We start from the raw sequence: 26,861 nt of genomic DNA, 5'->3' as shown, positions 1-26,861 counted from the left end.
TTTTTATTGTTATTTCGAAAAATGTTAATTTCTTCCGATGCCATTTTAAACATCAAACTTATGTATCAGTTCATTTATAATTGAGGCAATTTTAATTATTTGAAAAGAAAAATTTTAAATTTCCCGCAAATTTTCAAGCACGGATTTTTAGGCCTCTACAACTGGTATCAGAGCAATGGTTCTGTATAGGGTTGTACTACTACTGACCTCGAGAAGCTCACGTAGTCACATCTTCGGTCTGTAAGTTTTACATTTGCGCATTTTATTCAAGCATGAATTATTTGACATCATGTTTTCATGAAATGTTTTACGTCCAGATTTATTTTATTTTTCAGTATTTCAATTTAAATAAATCAGGGAATTATGCATGTTAGTTACGTATGGGTTATGTATGGAATAGTATGCCCCCTAGACGCATTCTCGAGCGCACTAGAAATGACGAGCCTCGCCGAGAGGACAGGGAGGAGCAGAGACAGGAGAGAGATTTACCACCTCCACCTCCACCGGACATGAATGCCCAGATGCTGGCTGGGATGACTCAGTTCTTCGCACAGTTTGCGGGGAACAATGCTGTGGCGACCAGGCCGACAGGGCCCGAGGCGGTATATGAGAGATTCATGAAGATGCGTCCAAAGGAGTTTTCAGGGATGTCGGACCCCATGATTGCCGAGGGCTGGATCAAGTCCCTCGAGGTTATCTTCGATTTCATGGAGCTTGGGGATGCAGATCGAGTTCGTTGTGCCTCTTATCTGTTTGGAGGAGATGCCCGCTTATGGTGGGAAGGAGCTTCAGTAGCCCTTAACTTGGCTACGCTGTCTTGGGTGCGCTTCACGGAGGTATTCTACTCCAAATATTTTACAGAGGAGGTGCGCACCAGGTTGACCACTGAGTTCATGAGCCTGAGACAGGGGGATTCGACTGTTACGGAGTTCATCCGTAAGTTTGAGAGGGGTTGTCATTTTGTGCCCCTGATCGCGAATGATGCTAGAGCCAAGTTGATGCATTTCTTGGTGGGTCTACGGCCGATCTTGCGCCGTGATGTTAGGGTGTCTGACTCTACTTCTAATGAGGTCGCTGTCTCCAAAGCCTTAGCCGCAGAGCAGGATCAGCGGGACATCGAGAGAGACCGTCAGGGCAAGCGCCCAATCCAGGTACTACACCGCCCTCCTCCTCAGCAGCATCAGCATCAGCACAAGAGGCCTTTTCACGGGCCGCCCAGAAACAGAGGAGGACCTCAGCAGCAGCAACAGCAGCAGCAGGGACGTGCCGTCCCGAGGACCATTGAGCATCCGGCTTGCCCTAAATGCTCACGCCGTCATCCCGGAGCATGCATGTATGGCGCAGGGAAATGTTACAAGTGTGGCAGCACAGACTATGTACTGCAGCAGTGCCCCCCGGAAGAATCTGCCTACCCAAGGCAGGGTTTTTGCTCTCCATGCTGCGGAGACAAACCCCGATACCATGTTGATGACAGGTACCTTACAGCTTTAAGTTTACATTTGCATTCCAATGTTTTGGGAATCGGGATTAAGATTTTGAACTTAGATTTGCGATAAGATTGCATGCTCTACTTAGTATTTATTTTCGGGATTTAGTTAGAAGAACCGTGACCTTTGCATGTCTATAAGCTTAACTTTTGTGATTATTGGGTTCCGCTTAGTGTTCCGAACTTTCAGGAGAATTTTCATAGCTGGCTCAGCTACCAAGGCCTTGATAGATTCAGGGGCTACCCACTCATTTATTTCGGAGGTCTTTGCCAATTTCCTCAAAGTCAAGACCATCGGGCTAGATATAGCCTATTCAGTAGTGTTGCCTTCAGGCGAGGAGATGGCAGCCACCAATGTGATACGAGACATAGATCTTGAGCTCCACGGCAATCTTGTCTATGCGGATCTTATCGTGCTGCCGATGCCAGAGTTTGACATCAACAGAGTTTTGATTGACTTCCAGCGGAGATCTGCTTTAGTCCGACCGCCTGGAATGACGCAGTTCTTATTTGAGCCATGCAGGTACTTTCCCTTACCGCGCATTATTCCATATGTTCAGGCTAGGAAGCTCATGCATAGAGGGTGTCGGGCGTTTCTAGCGACTTTTATATCTGTCCCCGAGGCACCCAGTCAATCAGCTTCAGATGTTCATATTGTTAGAGACTTCTTAGACGTTTTTCCGGAGGATGTCTCTGGTATGCCACCTGAGAGAGAGGTGAAGTTTTCTATCGAGCTTATGCCAGGTACGGTTCCGATCTCCAAAGCACCGTACCGACTTGCACCGACAGAGATGGCAAAGCTTAAGAAGCAGATTCAGGAACTTCTTGACAAGGAGTTCATTCGCCCTAGTTTCTCACCTTGGGGCGCGCCAGTCTTGTTTGTTAAGAAGAAAGATGGCTCTATGAGGCTTTGTATTGACTATCGGGAGTTGAACAGGGTTACAGTGAAGAATAAATACCCACTTCCGAGGATTGAGGATCTGTTTGACCAGTTGCAGGGAGCTTCGATTTTCTCCAAGATAGATCTGCGTTCCGGTTATCACCAGTTGAGGGTGAGAGAAGCTGATGTTTCGAAGACAGCTTTCAGGGCTCGTTATGGCCACTACGATTTCCTTGTGATGCCGTTCGGTTTGACGAATGCGCCAGCGATCTTCATGGATCTCATGAATCGCGTGTTTCAGCCGTACCTCGACCAGTTTGTGATAGTGTTCATAGACGACATTCTCGTCTACTCCAAGAATCGGGAGGATCACAGCAGGCATCTGATCACAGTGTTGCAGACATTGCAGAAGCGCAAATTATTCGCAAAGTTCAGTAAATGCGAATTCTGGTTAGAGAAGGTGGCGTTCTTAGGCCACATTGTTTCCAGCAGTGGCATTGAGGTAGACCCAGCGAAAGTTGCAGCAGTCAGAGATTGGGTTGTGCCGCAGAATGCATCAGAGATCCGCAATTTTCTTGGCTTAGCAGGATATTATCGGAAGTTCATTAAGGGATTTTCCTCTATTGCCGTTCCACTCACAGCACTGACAAAGAAGAATGTGAAATTTGTTTGGAGCGAGGAGTGTCGGAAGAGCTTCGATACTTTGAAGCAAGCTCTTATCTCAGCACCAGTTTTGGCTGTGCCGTCAGGGTCCGGTGAGTTTGTTCTGTATACCGATGCTTCGAAGCTCGGTCTTGGCGCCGTATTGATGCAGCATGGGAGGGTGATAGCTTATGCTTCTAGACAGTTTAAAATCTATGAGAAGAACTACCATACCCATGATCTAGAGTTGGCCGCAGTAGTTTTTGCCTTGAAGATTTGGAGGCACTATCTGTATGGAGAGAAATGCCAGATCTTTACCGACCACAAGAGCCTCAAGTATTTCTTTACGCAGAAGGAGCTGAATATGCGTCAGAGGCGTTGGTTGGAGCTTGTGAAGGACTATGATTGTGACATTAGCTACCACCCGGGTAAAGCTAATGTAGTTGCGGATGCACTGAGCAGGAAGGTTGCAGCGATGGCCCATTTGACAGTTTCGAGACCTCTTCAGTTTGAGATGCAGAGGTTTGATCTGGAGACTTATCCTCGAGGTAGAGTTCCCCGTCTATCTACCTTGACCATTCAGTCTTCCCTTATGGACCGTATTCGCAGTGGGCAGTCATCAGATGAGCAGTTAGCAAAGTGGTAGCAGAGAGATGAGGCCAAGGGCAGTGTCTTGTATTCAGTCAGCAATTGTATTGTGAGATACCGAGACAGGATATGGGTTCCTAGCAGTGATTCCATTCGAGCAGATATTCTGTCGGAAGCCCACATGTCACCGTACTCCATTCACCCTTGGAGTACAAAGATGTACAAAGATCTACAGCTATTGTATTGGTGGCCTGGTATGAAGAAGGACATCAGACGATTTGTATCCGAGTGTCTGACCTGTCAGTTAGTGAAGGCCGAGCATCAGAGACCAGCAGGTTTGCTCAAGCCTCTTCCTATTCCCGAGTGGAAGTGGGAGAATGTTACCATGGACTTTGTGATAGGATTGCCGAAGTCAGTCAGAGGATCAAATGCTATTTGGGTGATTGTAGATCGTCGTACCAAATCAGCGCACTTCTTGCCTATTAAGACGACATTCACCATGATTCAGTATGCAGAGCTGTATATCCGAGAGATAGTCCGACTTCATGGCATTCCAGTTTCTATCGTATCTGACAGAGATCCCAGATTCACTTCCTCGTTTTGGAAGAGTTTGCATTCGCCTATGGGTACGAAGTTGCTGTTTAACACAACTTTCCATCCGCAGACAGATGGGCAGTCAGAGCGAGTCATTCAGATTTTGGAGGATCTTCTCCGTGCTTGCGTCATTGATTTCTCTGGGAGTTGGGAGTCGAACTTACCATTGGTTGAGTTCACCTATAACAACAGCTTCCAGTCTTCTATTGGTATGGCTCCGTATGAAGCACTATATGGCCGTAAGTGTAGATCTCCTGTTCATTGGGATGAAGTAGGAGAGAGAGCAGAGCTGGGTCCAGAGATTATTCAGCAGACTGTCGACGTAGTAGCCCGAATCCGTGATAGAATGAGGACTGCTCAGAGTCGACAGAAGAGCTATGCAGATCAGAGGAGGAGAGATTTAGAGTTTGCTGTCGGCGACCATGTCTTTGTGAATGTGGCACCTATGAAGGGTGTCATGCGATTTGGGAAGAAAGGGAAGCTCAGTCCGAGATTCATTGGACCATTTGAGATCCTCGACAGAGTTGGGACGCTAGCTTATCGTGTGGCTCTTCCGCCGAATCTGGCCGGAGTACACAATGTCTTTCACGTCTCTATGCTGAGGAAGTATCTGGCGAATCCTTCGCATGTCCTGAACTTTGAGCCGTTGCAGCTTACTCCGGAGGAGAGACCAGTGCAGATCCTAGACAGGCAGGAGAAGAAGCTTCGGAACAAGCTGGTTAGGCGAGTCAAAGTCAAATGGCTCAACCACTCAGAGGAGGAAGCTACGTGGGAATCTGAGCCAGAGATGAGGAGTCGTTACCCCGAGTTATTCGGTGAGTCTTAATTTCGAGGACGAAATTTCTTTTAAAGGGGGAAGAATTGTAGAACCCGTAACTTAGACTACGTATAAGCCATGCATAATTCTAGTATTTAAATTTAAAATGATTTTATTGCATTAGAATTTAAATTTAATTATTTTATTATTTTATGCAGTCGTTTAAATTTTTATCATTTCAGTTAATTCAGTGAGGCCGGACTGGAGTTGGAGTTTTGAGATAGAATTTATGATTAAAAATCATTTCCAGAATTTATTTTAGCTAGCAAGGAAGTTGATTTAAGTTAAAAAGGAAGTTTAAGGAATTATTTTAGTTACTTGAGGTGAGTAGAAAATAAATTCATTTAGGTTCCGTAATTAAGGGATTAGTTCACTAAATTATTTAAAGGATAGGTGAGGCTTTTAAGGGTTATAAATTTAGTAACTAAACAACAATTTCCCTTCATTTTTATTGTAAGATTTCGGCCCCTAGATGATTAAGCAACATGCCTTGCCACCTCACCACCTTTGACCCTTTCTTTGCATTTAATTAGTAGGATTATTCTTTTATTTTTGGGAGCACCATTTAATTAATAATCAACCTTATTCTAACCTAGACTAGCTTGTAAATAATCGGCCACCTCACCCCAACAAACACCAACAAATCATTTGATATCAAACCAAAATTCAAAATTCAAAAGGTGGAGACTTGGTCTTGATTTGTTCCCTATATCTTGCAACCATTTCCCTCACTCTCTTAACCACCCTTTCCCCTCCCCCATCACCGAATTAGAGAGTATTTCAGAGTGGAAAAACCGTGAGAATTCAGTGGGAGATAGGAGAGAAAAATCGAGTAAGAAGAAAGGTAGCAAAAGCGCTCCACCTCCTCCGCGCCATATCGTCTTATTCATTCGTTTTCGTTCAAAACGAAACCAGGCATGCATATGTTCTTCCTTGACTCTTCAATCAAGTCCTATTATCATTTATTTTCATTGCATGATCATTATTTCTATGGCAAAAACCGAAACATAGCAAGATTTTTTCAGAAAACAACATGCAGATTTTTTCGATTTCTATGACAGCTTCACGGGTTGCTTTGTTTTGTGGGTTTCAGGTATTGAATCGATTCCAGGTTCCCAAAGCTGCTCCTAAGCATGTAGTAGGACATGTTAGGATCACATTTGTCCATTGGTTTGAGTCCCATGCTAGCCGAAAGCAAGGAATGACAGCAACTCCCCATTTCTGCCCAAGTGTGTCTCGAAAATTGTTTCTGCTGTCAAAGGAGAAATGAATCTGATCATGGCTGCCCCAAGGCTTATAGCCATGGTTAGATCACTTCCCTAGCATGTCTAAGACGTGACTAAGTCGTCCTTTTGGAGGCTTGGTTCATGGTGAATCGGTTTTTACAATAAAACGCAGAAACAGCCCCTCCCCACTTTCGGCCCTCTCATTTTCACAGCCTGTATGGTTCGAATATTGTGGAATGGTGTGGATCTTGGTTGGCCTATGGCCCTTAGCCACGGTTCATACCATGTCCCTAGATGTCTAGATTGTGCCATGGTCAATCAAATGGCCACTGGACGACACGAGACAGCAAATGAAACACAACACTACATACGCATGTATGAGTGCTCTCGGTTGGAGTTTTCTGATGTTTGCTGGAATGGTGCGAATGGTGGCTGGCCTAGGGCCCTTAGCCATGGTTCAAATCATTCCTTGGGATGTTGGTAAGAGTCTCTGGTCGGTGGTTCAAGCCCCAATGGCCGGTAGTCTCGAAAACGACACAAGAAAAGCAAATGTGCAGCTGCTGTAATTTTGACAGCAAGCGTGCTGTTGTTCTCAGGCGTCGTTTGAGTTCTTGGTTGGCTTTTAGCCCATGGCCTTGGACTGGACAGTGCCTCATCGAGTTAGGAAGGTCATTTTTTTGGCCGTTCGTGATTCGGATCGTTTTTGAGGTCGTACGAGAATTTACGGTGCGATGTGCCAAATTGACTCTCGAAAGAGCGTTTCATGTTTTGGCCTCCATTCACCTAGTTTTCGACTCTCACCATTTTAGGGGCATTAATTCATCATTTTTAAGCGTATTTTAATCATGACTATATGATGTTTCAGTGTTGGTTCGGGTTGGTTCGGAGTCATGATTAAATACGAAGTCATTAGGCGCACTTGTCTCAGTTTTTGGATGTTATTGCATAGTTTGGTCCCATAAATCTATTGCATATTTTTCATGGCATATGTAGGTTGCAACGAGCCTGGGAGCAATCCAATCCATTAAGTAAAATTATTACGGGATATATAATTGTGTTAATTAATTATATTACGTGCAAAAAAATACTTATTTTGAGATTTATGCGATATTGCTTGTGGTCACTTTACTATCATGCTTAAGTCCGGTCGCCAGTTACCGGCCCGGTCGCCAGTTACCGGTCAGTTCAGTTGTTTCACCCAGTATACTGTGGCAGTAGTCTGATCAGACGTACATTATTAAGTCCGGTCGCCAGTTACCGGCCCGGTCGCCAGTTACCGGTCAGTTCAGTTGTTTCACCCAGTATACTGTGGCAGTAGTCTGATCAGACGTACATTATTAAGTCCGGTCGCCAGTTACCGGCCCGGTCGCCAGTTACCGGTCAGCTCAGTTCAGTTCAGGGACCACTTGCGTAGACCATAATCTCACCAGAAAATTATTACATGCTATTTAAGTACAGGGCTCCAAGGAGCAAACATTTTCACCATGATTTTCAGTTCAGTTATGCACGTACTATAATTAATCATGACACGATATTTTCACGATATGCCTCATGACATGATATTTCCACTTGTATGCAAGCTTACTATTTATTTACTTGTTATTTACGGCATATGCATGTTGAGTCTTTAAACTCACTAGACTTGATTGTTGCAGGTACTGATGTTGATGTCGGGATCGAGGGCGGGGACCAGTGAGCCAGCTCGAGTCGGCAGTAGTAGGACCCGAGGACCTTAGTTCAACATTTATTATTTTATTGCTCAACAATCGTTGGATGAACTTTTTATTGTTATTTCGAAAAATGTTAATTTCTTCCGCTGCCATTTTAAACATCAAACTTTATGTATCAGTTCATTTATAATTGAGGCAATTTTAATCATTTGAAAAGAAAAATTTTAAATTTCCCGCAAATTTTCAAGCACGGATTTTTAGGCCTCTACACACACACACACAACTTTCAAAATAGGTAATCCAGTAATATCATCATATAAAGGAACCCCATCCAGAAAGTTACAATACGTGAAAAATAACCACCTCATTCTAATGTAGAACAGGTTAAATAAAGATGCTATCCATATCTGACGGATTAAGCTAGAATTTACCAGCAAAAATTCTTAAGTGATGGAAGTATCTAATTGCACATAAAAAGAAAATTTGGGCCATCCATATCATTTCTTGCCTGAAACTTTAAAAGTTTCATGACCATATATCATGTGAGCGGTCTCCATGCTATAAAATCTAGAGGAGCAACATTTGTACTCCCTGTAGTTTTAACTAGTGCCAAAACATATGCCCTCCCATAATCATAGCATCAAATTTGGCATTAAGTATTAACATAATTGAAATGACAACATCTTAAAGGCATTCACATGTACTACATTGCCAGAATATCACATAAAAATAATCAAATAGCAGATTGTGGGATTCTTACTTACGAAGCCGAGCAAAAAGAAGATTGGTCAACACATCAAGCATGACTTGAAATTGTCTGGATGTCATTGTAGCTGTAATATTATGAGAATTGAAGGACAGCTCTTTCAAAGGCTTTACCTGCAATAAAAGTAAATGTCATAAATTCAGCATTAATATTTAGCATATTTAACTTTCTTTCAGCCATTATGAACTTTTATCCCCTGAAACATAGAACTTTACTTTCAAATCATTATTTCCTCCTTTATGCCGTGTGTAGCAAAAGTACATGTCACAGGGCATAAAAACCCTTTCAAGTAAAGCTCCAGTGCGCTTCACTTTGGGTGAACTCCGATGAATTTTAGGAAGCCACTGCAGCCCAGCCCCTGGATCCACATCAGTTGGGGCTACATGAGCCTGCACATGCTCCAACATAACGGAGAATTCCATGCGATTCCATGTCATTTCAGGCTGAGATTCAGGTAGGTGAATCTTTTCTCCCCCAAGTGCTTGTTCGATCATCTCATAGCCACAGCAAGGATTGAATGAAATGACCGAGCTAAGACACGGCCACTTACAGCAGCAAGCAAGAATCTACCCTGTCAAACAAGGATTTATTGCATTAATCATGACTAATAATTAAAAAGAATTTATTACTAATATCGCATCCATCCATCTGCTTGATTTTTCCCTTTTTTGTTGAGTTCTATATTGATCTCATTTGTGACTCTCCACCAGTAGAGCAAGTTGATATAGCTCAAACCCTTTCTTTAAAAAAGGAGGTCCATCTTGCTAAATCAATGGTTGAACCAACACTTTATCATTTAAAGAATATCCACAAATCAGTTGTGTTGTGTTGTGTTGTGTTTTAGATTCCCCTGCTATTTTCGCCCTAATCAGAGTGAAATTGAAGATTTCCACAATTTAAGGTACAAAGGTGGATTTGAACAAGCTTGAACACCTCAATTTTACATATGATACAACATGTTACATATATGGCAGTGAAGCATGTGTGGCAAGATGAGAAAGTCTAAAGTGACAGAGTTAAACATCGTATAAGCACATTTAGAAAGAAATACCTAGCTTAATTTGATGTTGAACAAGTCTTAATTAATATTTATGTCATTTTTACTGTCAAGGGTACACTATGTATCATAAGTACTGTAATGAATAGCTAAAGGCCATGGGTTTGTAGCAATCATCTAAATAATCAATATCAGGATTCTCAAGTAAGATTCGCCAGTTCATCTTTAACTATTAAAGATCGTTGGATGCAAAACTTTGTGGCGTGCATTGCTTGCGAGATTAAGAGATAAGATCAATGATATTCATACTTGCTCTCTCTTTACTCTCCTCAAAGGATTATTGTCACTGTACATCAGAACCAGATCCAATAAGCTTGTTAAAATATTTCCTTCCTATCAAATATCATTTCTAACAAATATAAAAACTCATGGAGCATGTAATCAGAAAATTACAAAAAATGCTTTTTTTGTAACCTACCAGGAGATTTATCGTCAAGGATTTGACGATGAGTTCCCCAAAGTTGTCCTATTAACATTCTATATATTAACTATAAAGATGCCCATAAACACTTTAGTAGCATTTAGTAACTCACGTTAGATTCTTCTGTGTGAAGATTGAATTGCGGCTCAATAACATTCACCATGAAATGGCGCGTCCCCTCTTCCTCGGAGTCATCGAGATAGCTATATTTTGCTGTATATAGGCACAACACATTTATAGGAGAAAAGAAGGTAGCTAATATTTTGCACAAGTGGAGGATTTCAATCAAGGAGGTATGATGTGGCTTATGCATAATAGAGGATAGTTTCACAGCATGAAAGCTTATAACTAACTAACAAAACTAATTTATCAATGCAAGAAAACAATGCGAAAGGCAACAACATTGCTGGCAAAATAAAATCAATGGTAGAGTGATAGATACAGTAAAGAAGGGACTGTCTAGGAACACAATTAATGGCTTAATTAAAATATATATTCAAATATGTGACATCATGTTAAGAATTACTAACTCATGTAACAATTTTGCAAAAAGGGAGGCTGATTATTAAAGTGGTACTGTACTCGAGAACTTCCACATTACCACAACAATTTAAGGTAGTTGTTTCCAAACAGTTACATGGTCAAGTGAAACAATAAGAGTATACATTTTAATAATCTCAGTTCTGGGAATGTGATTAAGAAAATAAAGAACATTTCACAAATAAAGACAAGATTATTTACAAGAAAAAATGATGCAAGAGATGACAGTCCATTTATTTTGTTAAATTATATATGATACAATAATATGCAAGATTTTACAACTTGTTATACTAAGTTCCTTTTTTTGTCAACTCAACACATCAAGTATTACAGAGAAAAGACAATTGCAACTAGCTTTTTGCTACCATAACTATACCATTTTGGAGTCTGATAGAAGTAACCAACTCAAGTAGAAAGTAGCCTCTCACCAACACATCTACAAGACTACAGCTATAATTTACAATTAAAACCAAAACAAAAGTGCAACACATTATAGTAGCAAAATAGAAATATGCATACACTCAAATACACATGGAAACCCGTACTGTACGTGTGTTTGAGAGAAAGAACTTTGAATTTACCAGACACACTAGAGGACGGATTTTCCATTGCAGCTGAATCTGATGGAGAAGGCGAGGCTTGAGATGTCTCAATATACTGAGAAGAAATGGAACCATGATAGGAAGTAGGTGACTTTTGGTTATCAGTTTTGGGTGTTTCAGGTCTATCAAGGACTTTGTTCTCCTCATGCAATTTTCTTTGAGCATATTGACGAGAAGGAGAAGGTTTTGGAGGTTCAAATGCCTTAGATATCCCACCTACCCAAGACCAAACAGCATCTCTATTTTCAAGAGTCCACATAAGCTTCAGCCTGTAAACAAAAATACGCCTGCAATTGTCAGCAATGACAATGTTATATCCATCATCATCACTAGGGTCAGATCTTGTATGCTCATCGCTGTCGCTCCCATTTTCAAACTCAGATCTGACATATGTCATCTCAAGATTTCTTCTTCCAGCTTCTTGCCATGCTAATAACTTTGCAGGGTCAGCCTTTGGAGCTTGCCGGCGAATTGTGAAGTAATCTGATGATAACAAAAACCCATCATCATGATGTCTTTCTGTGCGGTTGCTAGAGGACCTGTGTTTATCGCCGAGAACTCTGCCTGTTGACGTAGGCAGGGATTGCTTCCTTGTCATTTGAACTACTTTTGCAACAGTTGGGCAATCTTCCTTATTTATAAATACTTTGGGAATGTGTAGGTCAAGACCCTGATACACAAGATCGAGAGGATCCCGACTGCATTCAAAGGTATATTTTTGTTTACCTCGACTATAATAGAGTTCATATTTCAACTTTGTCATCTTAAATGCTAGTCCCTTCGCTGGGTCGTCGTCGTGTAAAGGCATGTGCCTGATTAATGTGGGAGTGGCATCAACCCTGAACATAAATTCTGTCATTACTTTGTCTAACGACATATTACCTGATCTTGGAATCCTAGGGATCCCATAACGGGGCCACCTAGAAAAGGTTCGCAACTTATGGGGAGGAAGGTATTTTAAGTTCCAAAACTTGATCAACCACTCCAAATCATGATGTCCAAGATTCATAATTGGGGAATCAATTGATTCATTTCCTAATTTTGTTGGACAAACTGAAGCTCCATCCTGAATGAACTGATCATTATTGGAAAAGGATTGTGATTGGCGATCGCCACAAGGAACAGGTGGCCTAAGGGAGAAATTCCATTTGAGAGAAAGAGATGTGGATCTGAAGGGATCGTAAACCTTTTGACGAGCTTTACCTTCATTAGGAAGTGCAAATAAATAATGATTTAGGGAATTTCCAGACTCACAATCCCATTCCATTGTCACCTCAACAGTGAAATTTGGGGCCTGAAGGAATGGCCCAGAAAATCCAACAAAATGTTTCGAGATGGAATTTTTTAGCAAGCTCTCTAAGCTGCTCACAAAAATCTTGAAATCCTTGGAGGACAAGTAAACACGACCATCTGATTGTTGAATTTCCATGTAACCTGATATAATCTGAAGTTTGTCTAAGTTTTCGTAGGGATCAGTAGTTGCAAGAATGTTCCATTTTGTCTCCGAAAAATATAAAGTGGTGTTTCCATGAATGTAGTTTCTCATTTCGTCCCACCAAGGTAAACTCTTTTCCTTTTTAGGTGGCTGGACATCTGGATTTGGATTCCTTGTGCTTAAATTAGCTCTACGAAGAGCCACAGTAAAAGCATAGCTAATATCAGCAAAAGACGGTTCAAAACCAGTGCCAAACGAAATTTCTCCGGTCCGAAAATGAATGGATAAATCACAATAAGTTTTTAATGGAGGAGTTGTGCCGCTAGCAGAACGTAGCATATTCACTTTCCTCCATTTTCCAATGAAAACATTTTGGTGAATCTGCGGCTGAAAACAAGTTGCCTGCAATCACAAATTGGCATAATTGAGAATGTCGTATATATGCTCATGTTGTTGCCCGAAGACAGTTAAATACAAACCGCATAACAGATTGGGTAAGGCCACAATCAATAAATTGGTTTATTGAAAGACTTATTAAAAGGTTCAGGCAATAAATTTTCTAAACAAGATAAGGTGGATCAGTTCACTCAAACATTTCAATTACAAAGTCAGAGTGAATAAGTTATTGAAAGAACGTCCTGCACTAAAGGATCTGCAAGAATCACAAATGCATATGATAAACAGAGTACCAGGTTGTCGACTGAGAAGTCAAACATGGAAGGTGCCCTTGTTACCGGCATATGATTTTGACATTGGTGTGAATTAGCTGTCAGGCTAAAAAAATTATTTGTGACGTATGTCAACCAGAACCAATATTCTTTTTATTTATGCAAGAGAATATTTCCCTTTTTAGCTTCTCTGATTGATGGAAAATACTTTTCTTTCTACCGCTAGAAGTATGGCTCAGCTTTACCAAGTACAAATAGAACGGTAGGACTTAGGAGACATTTGTTGAAAATTTATACAAAGGGCTTGGTGAGTTCTGAAATTTATCAATTAGTTAACTGCCAGCCAAATCAGGGCATAAAAGTGCATGCAAGAGTCAAGAGAGAAAAACACCAAAAAACACAGACCTGCTGAGCCAACAGAAGACGACCTTCACATCGACCAGCATTTGCAGCAAATAGTGGACATGTGTAGTTTCTTATCTGAACTACAAGGGATCCTGTATGCAAGAGCATGTTTCCTCCATAAAGTCTCGAAAATGGAATGTTATGGGCACGGCATACAGGGTCTAGCTTCTGCAGAACTTCAATCATCCCTGCATCACCACCTTCAATTTTTGACAAGGTTACATCTAATTCTGTAGCACAAACAGAGAAAAGAGAAGTTCTGGAAGTACTAGGTTTGAAACCAGATTGGAAGCCATCTTTACATGCCCCAGATCCCTGTGCCAGTACAAGGCTCTGGCATGCCTGGTAATATGACCGGAATGACTGTCTGTATATTTCTTCGCGCAATTTCTGAATAGCTGAAGCATCTCGAAGATCTATCTCCTCCCCATTGTGATGACTCTTTCCTTCGAATGAAGATTCGTCTTTTTCAACAACATCATGGCATTGTCCATTCCGAGAAATATGCTCATCAAGAAAATTTAACCTAACAACTAATTCACGAGCCTCATTCTTCAGGAGTTGATAATGCTCGTCAAGCCAACCCTGTATCGGTTCCTCCTCGATCTCAGCTGTTAATTTACGTATGCAAAACTTTATACAACCAGTTCTAGACAAACTAGCCTTTTTCTGTTTCGACTGCTCTTTCTTCTCTGGAAACATACATTTAGTTTTAGCAGAACTCACAAGCTTCAAAGCTCGAAGCATATCCTCCACAGAATCATCAATGGCTCGCAGTTGCAACCTAAATGGCACACATACATGCACATCAATGGCTTGAATAACCCAGTCCCAGATAGTTACTGTCTCAGATTTCGCATCTGGAACTCTACCAGAAGCATTAGGAATTCGAGATATTTGCATTCTGCTGGTTCTAAAAATTTTGGCTTCATTGAGGTGGAGAAAAAGTCCCTCAAGAAGCACACCTATTTTGGCATTCTCGGAGAAGATGGACTGCACCTGGATCAAGGCTTCAACCCCATCTCCAACCTCAGCAAATACACTAAGCATCTCCACATCAATAGCGAAAATCGATTCCCTTTTGTTCAGTCGTTTGTTGGATGATTCCAAAGTGGTCTCTTTCTTTGGCTCATTGTTATTCATAACAGAAATCTTTTCCTTGTTATACTCCTGCAGCTTGTAATTGTGGACCATTAACTTCAAGTGCAATCCTAGTTCAACTAATGCAATATTCACATCAGGTTCCCACCTTATTGATATATCAGTGGCACTGAAGAGAGAGCAAACAGCAATATCTTTGAGACCTCCTGATCGCCTAACAAGCTTCGCATTCTGCATGTCAAGTAACACAACTTTTGGTCCAGGATTGTTGTCTTCTGGAAATTCCTGATAGATAGACCTAGCTCTTTCAAGCTCCATCTGTACTGATTTTTTTTCCTTGTTCATGCAAAAACTGAGATGGTAAACATCAAGTGAAAGAGAATACTTCAACCTTGTACAATCATATGTTACAGTCGACATTACATGTGCAGTTCGCAGAGACCCATCTACCAAGTTAGTAACTAAAACCTTACCACCTTGTGATCCATAATTAACACGCTTGGGGTCTGGAATAACCGTATCCTCCAACCCCACATCTCCATATATATTTACAGAGCATCTTTCTAGGTTGAGTCTCAATAGTTGAACTCCTTTCCTTGATGGCTTGGAAGACCTTGTTTCTTTGCTTTGTGATGGTTTCTTACTCAAAGCAGATAAATCCTTCAATAAGGCCTTGAAGGATAGAGCAGCTAATATCAATGATTCAAGACGCCTGAAAGTCAAGTAGACACTCATGCCAGTGACATCGGCTCCAAGAACCATCTTACACTGCAACCCATCTTCAAGGGAATCAATGTCTTTCTTGCCCCAGTCCAAGCTCACCTTAGCAATGTGCATTAATGAGCCTGTGTTTGTTTCCACGCCAAACAAGCTCTCTTTCAAGCATTCTTGATATTCATCAGACATGTGTAGATTTAGTTCACCAAGTTCCATATGTAGAGTTGCACCATTACTGGATATGTTGTTTGCAAAGATATGTGATGATTGTGAGCAACCCTGCAGTTGCAAAATAGGTAATCATTCAATAAATGGCATTGCAATCAAAGCTAAAGGGAAAAATGAGTCAAAGCAACTACTTCTAGAAATAAAAGACGAGGCCCTATGAACTATCATAAAAACTAGTATACTTGTTGACGTTTTCAAAATTAATTGATGTCTTTCATATATATATCTATAGTAACTAGCTAAAATATTTTTAAAATAGTGCCTTACCACAATGTAAAAGGTGCATTAGCAAAGGGAACTGTCTTAAGAACTCAATAGACACATGTAACAAGTATGTCTCATCATAATTTTGAAAGACAAAGGATCATAGCATAAAAGCATTGAACATCATGTTTTTGAAGATAACTTGAATTAACTCTAAAGGGAAAAATGAGTCAAAGCAACTACTTCTAGGAATAAAAGACGAGGCCCTATGAACTATCATAAAAACTAGTATACTTGTTGACGTTTTCAAAATTAATTGATGTCTTTCATATATATATCTATAGTAACTAGCTAAAATATTTTTAAAATAGTGCCTTCCCACAATGTAAAAGGTGCATTAGCAAAGGGAACTGTCTTAAGAACTCAATAGACACATGTAACAAGTATGTCTCATCATAATTTTGAAAGACAAAGGATCATAGCATAAAAGCATTGAACATCATGTTTTTGAAGATAACTTGAATTAACTCTAAAGGGAAAAATGAGTCAAAGCAACTACTTCTAGGAATAAAAGACGAGGGCCTATGAACTATCATAAAAACTAGTATACTTGTTGACGTTTTCAAAATTAATTGATGTCTTTCATATATATATCTATAGTAACTAGCTAAAAATATTTTTAAAATAGTGCCTTACCACAATGTAAAAGGTGCATTAGCAAAGGGAACTATCTTAAGAACTCAATAGACACATGTAACAAGTATGTCTCATCATAATTTTGCAAGACAAAGGATCATAGCATAAAAGCATTGAAAATCATGTTTCACGCAAAATCATGAAATATGTAGGGATCTAGGGGTCTCCAAAGCACCATAATTCCAAAATTACGATCTATCCAACCATATATATGGCCGATAAGTTCCTAAATCACATGATTTTTTATTATCATAGCAGAAATACATTAAGCACGCATGCCTCCATTGATCGAAATTACATTTCAGTACACGATAGCTCTTTCGAGTGATAGAAAGACTGTAATTTATTCTCAGTAAATTCTTACATGGTACAGAGGAGAACCATCCAAACTATAAAGAACAACAGTCATCTCTGGGGCTGAAACAGTGCAAGTCCACATAACAGCTTTCTGTTCAGGAGACTCTGATTTTTCTTTAGCAGAATTTTCTTCCAAGAGTCCCATTTTAGGCTTTCGCGGTGGGCGCATACGCATGAATTGCTCTAATCTGTTCAAAATTAAGTTGCACTGGGTGCCTCCAAGCTTGACATCAATTTCAGATCTGATGGGAGAGTTATGCTGCAACGGAAAGCATTCTATGCACGTAAATGGTAAAACTAAAATTAACAAGAAAGACTTGAAAACTGAAATGAGTATCATATCTTCCGGCAGATGTTAATTGAATGATTCCACCGATCCATTTACATATATAATGCAAGTGCCGAGTCTCTGTGGTTCCTTATAGCAAGGATAAAGTAACATCATATATGAAATTACATGCAAAACCAAACGGATGTTTTGCACAGTTCCTATTGTCCACTGATAATTTCTATGCGCATAAGCCCTCAATGACCAAAATTTTCTTAAGAAAACTTAATTAGTGAATCCGTGGTGTTTTTTTTTCGCACTTTTAAATACGATGTTGGGCAAGTTAATATTCATGACGCACTTGAAAGCTGAAATCCATCACAAATGTTCAATAGCATCAAGTTTGTCCAACTTAACAGTTTCGATTAAAAAGTTTTGTCCAACTTAACATCCTTTACAACCAGAAAACATATATTACAGTTTCAATTAACCTGACTTATTCAGAATTACTCCTCGAAAATGAAACAAATACTAATCTTAAAAAGCTTATAGAAGCAAGCAGGAAAAAAGAGAATGGCCAGTTAATAAGCAAAAGGACAGATCTTTAAAAGGTTTAAACTAGTTAGGAAAAGCAAGGCAGATGATAAATCTTGATAACCCCCCACAGAAATCAGTCAGTGTGCCGTGAAGGTTAAAATGTTGCATTTTTTTATATAACAGAAGTTAAAATGAAAGAAATTTTCCAGTTGATCCACAACTTTCCTGGTATTCACCCTAAACCTCTGAGGAATTTCTAAAACAGATACAGGCAAACATTTTTAATGCAGTTGTTTCAACAAAAGACACTTCCACTGAAAGGAACTTGAGAAAAACATACCTGAAGGGGTATGTATACTGAAGAAACAACATCAAGTTTCAGCACTTCGACAATCGAGATGCCAACTTCTCTGATCAGCTACAGCATGATAAGTTACATTAATAAAAGAGAGTAATAAACTATACAAGCACAATGGTTGAACTTACATAAATCTCACTGAATTCCAACTGAACATCAAGCCTCACACTTTCCCCAAGTTCTTCAACAGATTTAGATGTCATGCATTTCAGTTGGATTCCCATTATGTTATTCTCAACCACCAAACCATAACCATGATGAATAAACTTTACATCAAGTTTTGGTAAGGTAAAGCCAACCTGTAGAAAAAATATCATAGATACATCAATTTAATCAGTGAAAATAGCCAAAGTTAACACCCACTTTAATGAGGCAAACAAAATAGAGACAGCCAATTGTAAAGACCACATTGTGATATGCGCACTAAATGTCCTTTTCTTATAATGGGGAAAAGTATTTTATTTGATGTAACTATAACTTTTTAACCCATACAGACTATCAGAGGTTTGATGGATTGAAACAGAGGTCTTTGAAGACAACATTCAAACAACAATAAAAACCATATTCGAGGTAATATAACCTCTCTTTTATAGTTACCATGCATTTTCTCTCATTCATTGGACACGCTCTGAATAAAACCAATCATGATAACTGACCAAAACTCCTGCCTCTCTCAAAGCAAACCACTGCATCCACAATAGAGGTCCGCCTTTTAAAATCCAGGATCCGTGATCTGGCACAAATTATTTAGTATCAACTATTTTCATTCCTAAATAAACCCCACAACTTGCATCCACGATGTGGTTCACATTCCTTTAAAATATGCAACATAGTTTGTGTTCCTATTCTATACTCCTGGTGGTGGACCACTAAAATGATTCATGTCACAATCATCAAGTTTTAAATATATCTCAGACCCATGTTCATATCGGCATAAACATCAAACCAAATACTCCAAAACCTTTTTTAATTCCTTTTGCTTTGTAGTTTTTGACCGCAAACTCATCAAAACCACTAAAAACAGTAAAAGTATCATATCCCTCGACACTCTTCGAACAGTTTAATTAGTACATATCCCCAGCAAACTTCTCCAACTTCAGATTCTCTGTTTTCTCATGAGATTCCGTCAATTAATGCCCGAAACAAACAATGATACTCCGAAGCACAAAATCAGATTGGTGGTTCCAATTACTAGCAATGGTTATTTCATAAAAAAAAGGAACATCTTTTTCGTCTTCAGAATCTTTGTCACATCATCATTTCAGAATTAATAGGGTAAATGATAATCTAGCAATGTTTTAGATTTGTGATCTTTTTCATGATTCTACCGGGCATACCATAAATTTAAAATTTCTTTGGATCAATATAAACTCATAGATAGATCAAGTTGATTAAGTGATTAATCCAAATTTGAATTCTGGTGCTAATTTTTTTTCCTTCTAACCTATCCTAAATTATTGAGTTTTCAATACTTTTTTTTTCTGAATTTCAATTTTTGTTAAGGATAAGAGCTCAGTCCCATCTCTTTTTTCCTTTCTCTTTCCTATGTTTCTACTGAAATGCAAGATTGTTAATGTAATTCCCATCCTATATCCCTTGTGTTTTATCACTAACAAACAATCAACCAAAATCAACTCCAACATAGCCTCATTTTTTAAAAATTCCAGTTCGAACACGTGCTTCAAACATATTTGAAATTCAGATTTAGTTCCATTTAAAAGATTCCATAGTAATACACCAAGTTGCAGCATAAGTTTCTACTATCAATTTCATTCAAAACCCACAACAGAACAGGTTTATTTAAACTGTATATGCACACTACAGAATGCAACATCATTTGTGTTGAGCTTTGATCAGTATATTCCAACATCGAGTGATGAAGAAAGAATAAACTGAGTACGTGGATCAAGGAGTAGAAGAGATGGGCTTATTAGGATACAAGCTAATGGGCCGGGCTAATATGATAAGTGGGCTGGGTAGTAGAATAAGCTATCTTGTATATAAGCGGCCAAGTGTTCAGTTAGCGGAGGGATCTCATCTTCTTCAACTTACTTTATTACTGTAATTTTGTACCGTTCTCATTGTTCATAAATAAAAGCTTTGCTCCGAGTTCTAAAGTGGACGTAGGCATTTTAAGCCAAACCACTATAAATTCTTGAGTTCCTTTACTTTACTCATTGATATAGGTTTGCGGTTCATTTTCTGCGATTCACTGTTTTACGGTTCTTGGTTGTTCCCGGGACGTCTTGAAGTTTTAGAAGAATTAATTTTCATAACAATTTGACAAGCTAATAAACTTAACAAAGAAAAATATAAATATTGCTTGATTAAAGCTGCCATAATATCATCGTCCTCCAAATAGGCCAAACGATGCATATGTCATGTTAATAGACATTACTGCGTAAGGAGACTACGAACAGAAAAATTTACTCAACCTTTTCTGGAAATATAGAATTGTACTTAGATACAGCAGACAATGCATTAGTTCCCCTTGGTTTTTTTGCAAGCGCCGATTCTTGTTTTTCTGGGGAAATTTCTGCAGAAGGCTGAGGAGAGGAGTCAGACTCATCCTTCTCCTTTAACAGCAGATCCTCACATAGATTTATGCGGACTTCTCCACAGGTAGTATCCAAATTCTTAACAACTACACCTGCTTCCCTGCATCAATAGTTATAAAGTTCATTAAAAACCTTCACAAACCACTTCATATTGAGATTTATAGAAATCGGAGGGGATGAAAGGGAGCATCCCAGTAATAATATTTTTATCCCGCTAACTGAGTAATCCATGGCTTAATAACTAAATACAATAGATTCTAATCAATCAAAATGATAATAATCTTCTCACAAGACAAATTAAGAATATCGGCAAACTGATTATTCTGAAGTAGAAATTCCCAAAAATAAAAGCCTGAGAGTTCATTTCCATTTTCCATTTCATAAATCCTAAGCCAACAATTTCTGAAATCCAATATTTCCATCATATATCTCATTTCATACAAAACTAAAGAAAATTAAAGGAGAGTAGTAGTGAACTAAGACTTACCTACTATAGCCAAACTCACACAAGATAGAGAATTCTTCACAGCTGAAAGGAGGACATGTGCTGTCTATAAACTGGCTAGTAGTGATAGATCCGTCAGAGATTACTGACTGGTCAGATGCCACTCGCGATTTACTTAAGTGAACATTAATGGGAACAAGCTGCAACTTTACAAACAAGCCTCCCTCTGATTCACCATCTTTGGATATGTCTACTCTCAGTTCTTTGACATCCAAGGAAGCTTTAGATGTCCGAGGTATTAAAATACAGAATTTTCATTTATTTATTTTTTGATAAGAAACGTTATTATAATGATTCATAAAATTAGTTACAATAAGCAAACCAGAGGTCCACAAAAGACAAAATGAAAACTGATTCAAAATAGATTAACATAATGCTAGACTCCAATTTTTGTACAAATCTGAGACTGAAAGCGATTTAAGCTCTACAATCATCGAGCTCCAACAGGAAACCTGAATTTAATCATGTCACACACTTCTCTATCGAATCTACATAATTCAATATCAACTTACAATGTTAAGATTTTTGAAATGTGTTTTAGTAGATAACATGATAATACTGGAGAACCTGACCGTCAGAAGAAAAAGTGAATAAAATTGTAAATGATCTAAGAATGTCATAAAATTTGGAAGCTTTTCCCTTGAATACATAACACTATACTTTATTTCTTCTTCATTTTTCTAAAAACAGGAACTTAATAAATATAATTATCCCTCTTTCCCCTAATTGTATTATCATATCTATGATAACAGGCATATGAAGTTATGGAAAACTGTAATATATCGGTAGAAACTTACTTTCTTTCTAATTTGTTCTTCGTTTGTATTAGTAGTATTCATCATCAATTTAATGTGCTATGGTCATATGACCTCTTCGTAAACTACCCATTTCATCCCCATGTCTCTAATTTTAAGTGTTCATATAACACAAACATACAACCGATCAAAATTTCTCAAATAATTCAATAAAAATATATGGTTGTCTGCAATAATTTTGTAACCTAAATATACGGTCCTTGTTTCTTTCTATTTTACATCTTCTGTATAATTGGAGATAATGTTCAAGGGGAAATTTTTTGAATGTACTTAAATCAATTTGGAGTTTCAAATTGTTGTTCTTCTTCGTACCTAATTATCCAGTGAAAGGTTAAATCAAAGGCTTAGTTATATGATCCCTTTTGGTGAATTCAAGGTTTTGTTTTTAGGGGGTTAATGCAAGGATAGTGTAATTGCTGAGTGACCTAAAGTAAATTTCACTGTGTTTATTTATTTAAAACATGTAGATATGATTAAATGTAGACAAAAAAGCAAATATTTCCTGATGTTTTCGAATAAGAATTGAACGAGAAAAATGTAGCGATATAGGACTAAAGAGGCCAGGAAGAATCATGGATGTTAACAAGTTCATTGTACCTTTAGAACCAAGTCAGTCACAGAAATTGACAAGAATCTTGCCATGTTAGCCACAACCATCCACTTTCCTCTGCCTGCGCTTCTAGGTTTTTTCGATCTAGATTTCTGTGTGCTTTTCTTCGAAGACCTTATAACAACTTCTAGATCACATGTCAACACCTGCAATTTTGGATCCCTGGAAATAAAACCAACTCCTAGCTTGACGAAAGACTGCCGCAAACTTAGCCTGATTTCTCCTACAGATATGGATCCAATAGCACCCTGTAATCATCAGACCCGTCAGAACATGCAAAAAAATTTCAATAATGAACTGCTGCAGTACACATGAACATAATAAAAATGTTTTCATCAAAACAGAAAATCGATAAAATTACCGATGTGATAAATATTGTTTCGTCAGTGACAACTGTTATTACATGATCAAACCGATTGTTTGAACTCTTCGAAGTAGAGACTGTTTAAAATGCCTTTCAGATTTACAACTACATGAGCAACACATAACCAGGAAGATTCCAAAGTTTTCCTCGCATATCTCAACGTTTTTTCAAAGTTCAAGTGTCCACAAATATTTCTAACATTTAGAAAAGTCAATGCAGCTTTCAATAATACAATGGAATTAAACTTTGTTTAGAGAGATGTTAGAGAAACTAATTAAAATAAGAAATACCTTGTTGAACTTCACAACAACATCTCTCAAACACTTCCATCCACCAACACGAAATCCAACTGATGCCCCCATTGTTCGGCTGAGGACCCACGCTAGTAACCTGGAAGCAAACCTGAAACAAGATGCATCAACAAAAGTCAAATGATAGTAAAGCAATCCTTCATTGATTGACAAATTTAATATCATGTAGCGCATCCAAAAAATTAATGAAGAATTGCATGAATAGTTTTAAAATATTCAAAGTGTGTCACAAGTAGAAACAAGCCCCTGCGCAAAGAAACAACAAACTCAAAGACTCGGAAAACTCATAAACAATGTATGTTTTGTACAACACAGCAGACACCGGCATACAAGAAGGAAACAGAACAGTTAGCAACCATATATTGTGTGGCACCACTCCAATATTAAATGTGTACGCAGAGATGGAACGATAAGCAAGAAATAGTAATGTCGCCCAAATATAATCAGTATCTTTCATGTGGAAATTATGAGGAACTCAAAAGAAGAATCACATAAGCATCTCGGTTGTGCAACCTTGCCTTCAATGTAAATTAACTTCAATTATTTTATGCCACTCTTACGGCCAATCCACCACCAAAAAGAGCAAACTCAGAAAGCAGCTGCAAGCTAAATGTTTTGCAAGAGCAATTTTTAACAACTGTTTCTGTGAATGATAAGTTATTAAGTATTTAAATTTGTCCCGAAAAAAGTCATCTATATGCCCTGACTTTAGATTTCATCAGTTGTTTAGCACTCCACCAATCATATATCGCTGGGCATCATGGTGTCACAAAGATACCACCACCATCTATTTTCGAAATCAAACTTGAGAATAGAAAAGCTATCAATTTACCAAAATTCATTTCCAACGGTTTGGTAGTAAGATGTGGATGCTGTGACATTCACTTTGTGTTCTGGTGCCCAGTATAAAAACAATACAAGTTTAAAAGTTCAAGTTGAAAGGAGGTTTGATGTGCCACGAGACCCACATTGAAGTACGAACAGCTACATATGGTTGATCAAGAAATGAGTAAATTCATCCAGAGGAGGGATCAGCCGGAAGGAAGTGGCACAGTCCCCCGAAGAACTTCAAATTTCACAAGCAATTTTTTTAACAAAATAAATAAAGAACCAGGTCCACAAGGACGTGATGATCAAAATAAGGAATCACAATCCTACCGCAAAATTAAAGAAAAGGATCACCGTTACTAAAAAATCAAGAACTCGAGCATGAGCTATATCGAGCGCATCATAATTTCAACAGAAAATACTAGCAAGAGTGCACATCACACCACATGCATGAATTTCAAATAAAAACACGGACATTACATGAATATAATCCATAGTAAGATGGAAACGATGAGGAATCCAAACAAGAACTTGGCTGGGGAAGCCCCCATTATAATCTTATCACACTTTCTCCGATCCAGCACCAATATCTGCTCCACAATCTGCACGCATTTGGCAAAATGCAATTAAAAAACGTATCTTTCGATTAAATTAGATAATTCCATGCAGAGCCCATCACAGAAGTAGATGGAGAATGAGCATTCATTATCCTGGAATATGATCAGACAGAAAGTGAGGAAGAAATGGTCGTAGATGAGAAGGGAGTGTTCGTAGGACAGAGAGAGAGAGAGAGAGAGATTATAGTATAATGTGGAGATGGCGATGGTTAATGTAACCGGGCATTCCTTCGACCCGCCATATATATGTGATTCTTGGTTACGATTTAATTTACACTTTGGTCCTTGAAAGATATAAAATATCCATTAAGATCCCATTAACTTTTCTCTCTTATAAAACCCCATTAACACTATGATTATTCTATTTTTGATATTATGATTTTTTTCCATATTTAAATTAGAAATCTATATTGCTTATAAACATGAATTTACGATATTTAAAATTCATATTATTTTTCTTGGCAAAAACTTGTGTAAGACAGTCTCACGGGTCGTATTTTGTGAGACGGATCTCTTATTTGGGTCATCCATGAAAAAGTATTATTTTTTTATGCTAAGAGTATTACTTTTTATTGTGAATATCGGTAGAGTTGACTCGTCTCACTGATAAAGATCCGTGAGATCGTTCATAAAAAACCTACTCATTTTACTTTCAATTTAGTTGAGTCTTTATTGTTTCGTTTGAAACATCAATTCCACCATACCAAAACTGCATCATATTCAATTTTAAAAAAATCAGTCTTTTGTATATAAAAAAAATTATGCACATATAATTTATTGAATTTTGATGCATACTCATTGTTTTAAATTTTGAAATTCAGTTGATGACTTGTATCAGATTTGACATCAAGGTTTCAAATTTAAGATGAAATCTCATATTCGATACTTAATTATAATAAAATGTTCCCAATTAAATAATATATGTGTGCAATGAATCTTTTTTAACAAGATACTGTACAATATCGAATTTTAATTAAATTACATGATAAATTTTGTTATGGAATTCAATTTGAATGTATATCGAGCCAACAATTCATGAAAATAATTTTAAAATATATTTTAGATTTCATTAATTAAAATTTGAAATTTTAACTCACTTACATGGCTAGTGAGATTATGTGTAAATGACTATTTAGAATTTGAATAATTTATTGATTCACTTGCTTTTATGTTAATGTTAATTATTGCTGTTGAAATTATGGTTCTTCTATGACTTATAATCAAAGATATTTTAGATTATTATTTTTGTTTATATGAGTTTTTATATATGTTTATCAGATTAGTTACTCGCAAATTCGATATAATATTTTTTTTTTGCGGTTGATTGGAATGTGTTCCGGTCTATTAATATATGTTGGATTATACTTCCCTCACTTGTGATTTGGTAAATATATGTAAAATAAATTCAGACATTTGTTATTAATAATTTAACCATATTATGATCGACTGATTAAATTGAAAATTAATCTTGTTCCTTTTTATAACCTTCATCAACTAAAATCACATAACGTAATTCGTCATACAACACTAATTTTGATAGACAGGCACCATTTTTTTCTAAAAAAACTTTTGATCAAGTTCATTTCTTAAATTATTCTGTACAGAACTAATACTTAAAAAAACCACTATATATCTAATATCATAATGTGCTTCCCATGTATCAAAAAAAAAAAATTTAGTGTCATATATTTTACATAAAAGAAATGAAACATATTTTTTAAATACACACAACTTAATTTTATTAAAGTGATCATTAAACTTTCAATCCAGACAAAAAGTTGTGTAAGACGATCTCACTGATCGTATTTTGTGAGACGAATTTCTTATTTAGATAATTCATGAAAAAATATTACTTTTTATACTAAAAGATTACTTTTTATTTTAAATATTAGTAGGATTGACCCGTCTAACAGATAAAGATTCGTGAGACCGTCTCACAAAAGACCTACTTTTCAATCTAACATAAAAATCCTTTCAAATTTCATATTTC

At 37.8% G+C, this 26,861-nt stretch overlaps 1 protein-coding gene across 1 annotated transcript in view; it reads right to left on the bottom strand.

The window, feature by feature from the left end:
* Positions 1–25,076, bottom strand: part of LOC142551466 (protein SABRE-like) — a 41,379-nt gene extending 16,303 nt beyond the window's left edge. The window contains 14 exon segments of the mRNA XM_075660718.1: positions 8,664–8,782; positions 8,885–9,177; positions 9,180–9,240; positions 10,260–10,360; positions 11,269–13,126; positions 13,798–15,894; positions 17,108–17,359; positions 18,246–18,323; positions 18,392–18,562; positions 20,699–20,921; positions 21,309–21,552; positions 22,735–22,999; positions 23,406–23,517; positions 24,735–25,076. Coding sequence (XP_075516833.1) covers positions 8,664–8,782; positions 8,885–9,177; positions 9,180–9,240; positions 10,260–10,360; positions 11,269–13,126; positions 13,798–15,894; positions 17,108–17,359; positions 18,246–18,323; positions 18,392–18,562; positions 20,699–20,921; positions 21,309–21,552; positions 22,735–22,999; positions 23,406–23,517; positions 24,735–24,805 — 5,945 coding nt within the window. The 5' untranslated portion in view covers positions 24,806–25,076.
* Between the last annotated feature and the right edge of the window lie 1,785 nt (positions 25,077–26,861).

The sequence above is a fragment of the Primulina tabacum genome, chromosome 7 (genome assembly GCF_025594145.1).
Source record: "Primulina tabacum isolate GXHZ01 chromosome 7, ASM2559414v2, whole genome shotgun sequence".
In the NCBI taxonomy this organism is placed as follows: Eukaryota; Viridiplantae; Streptophyta; class Magnoliopsida; order Lamiales; family Gesneriaceae; genus Primulina; species Primulina tabacum.
This window is presented reverse-complemented; position numbering and strand designations above follow the sequence as displayed.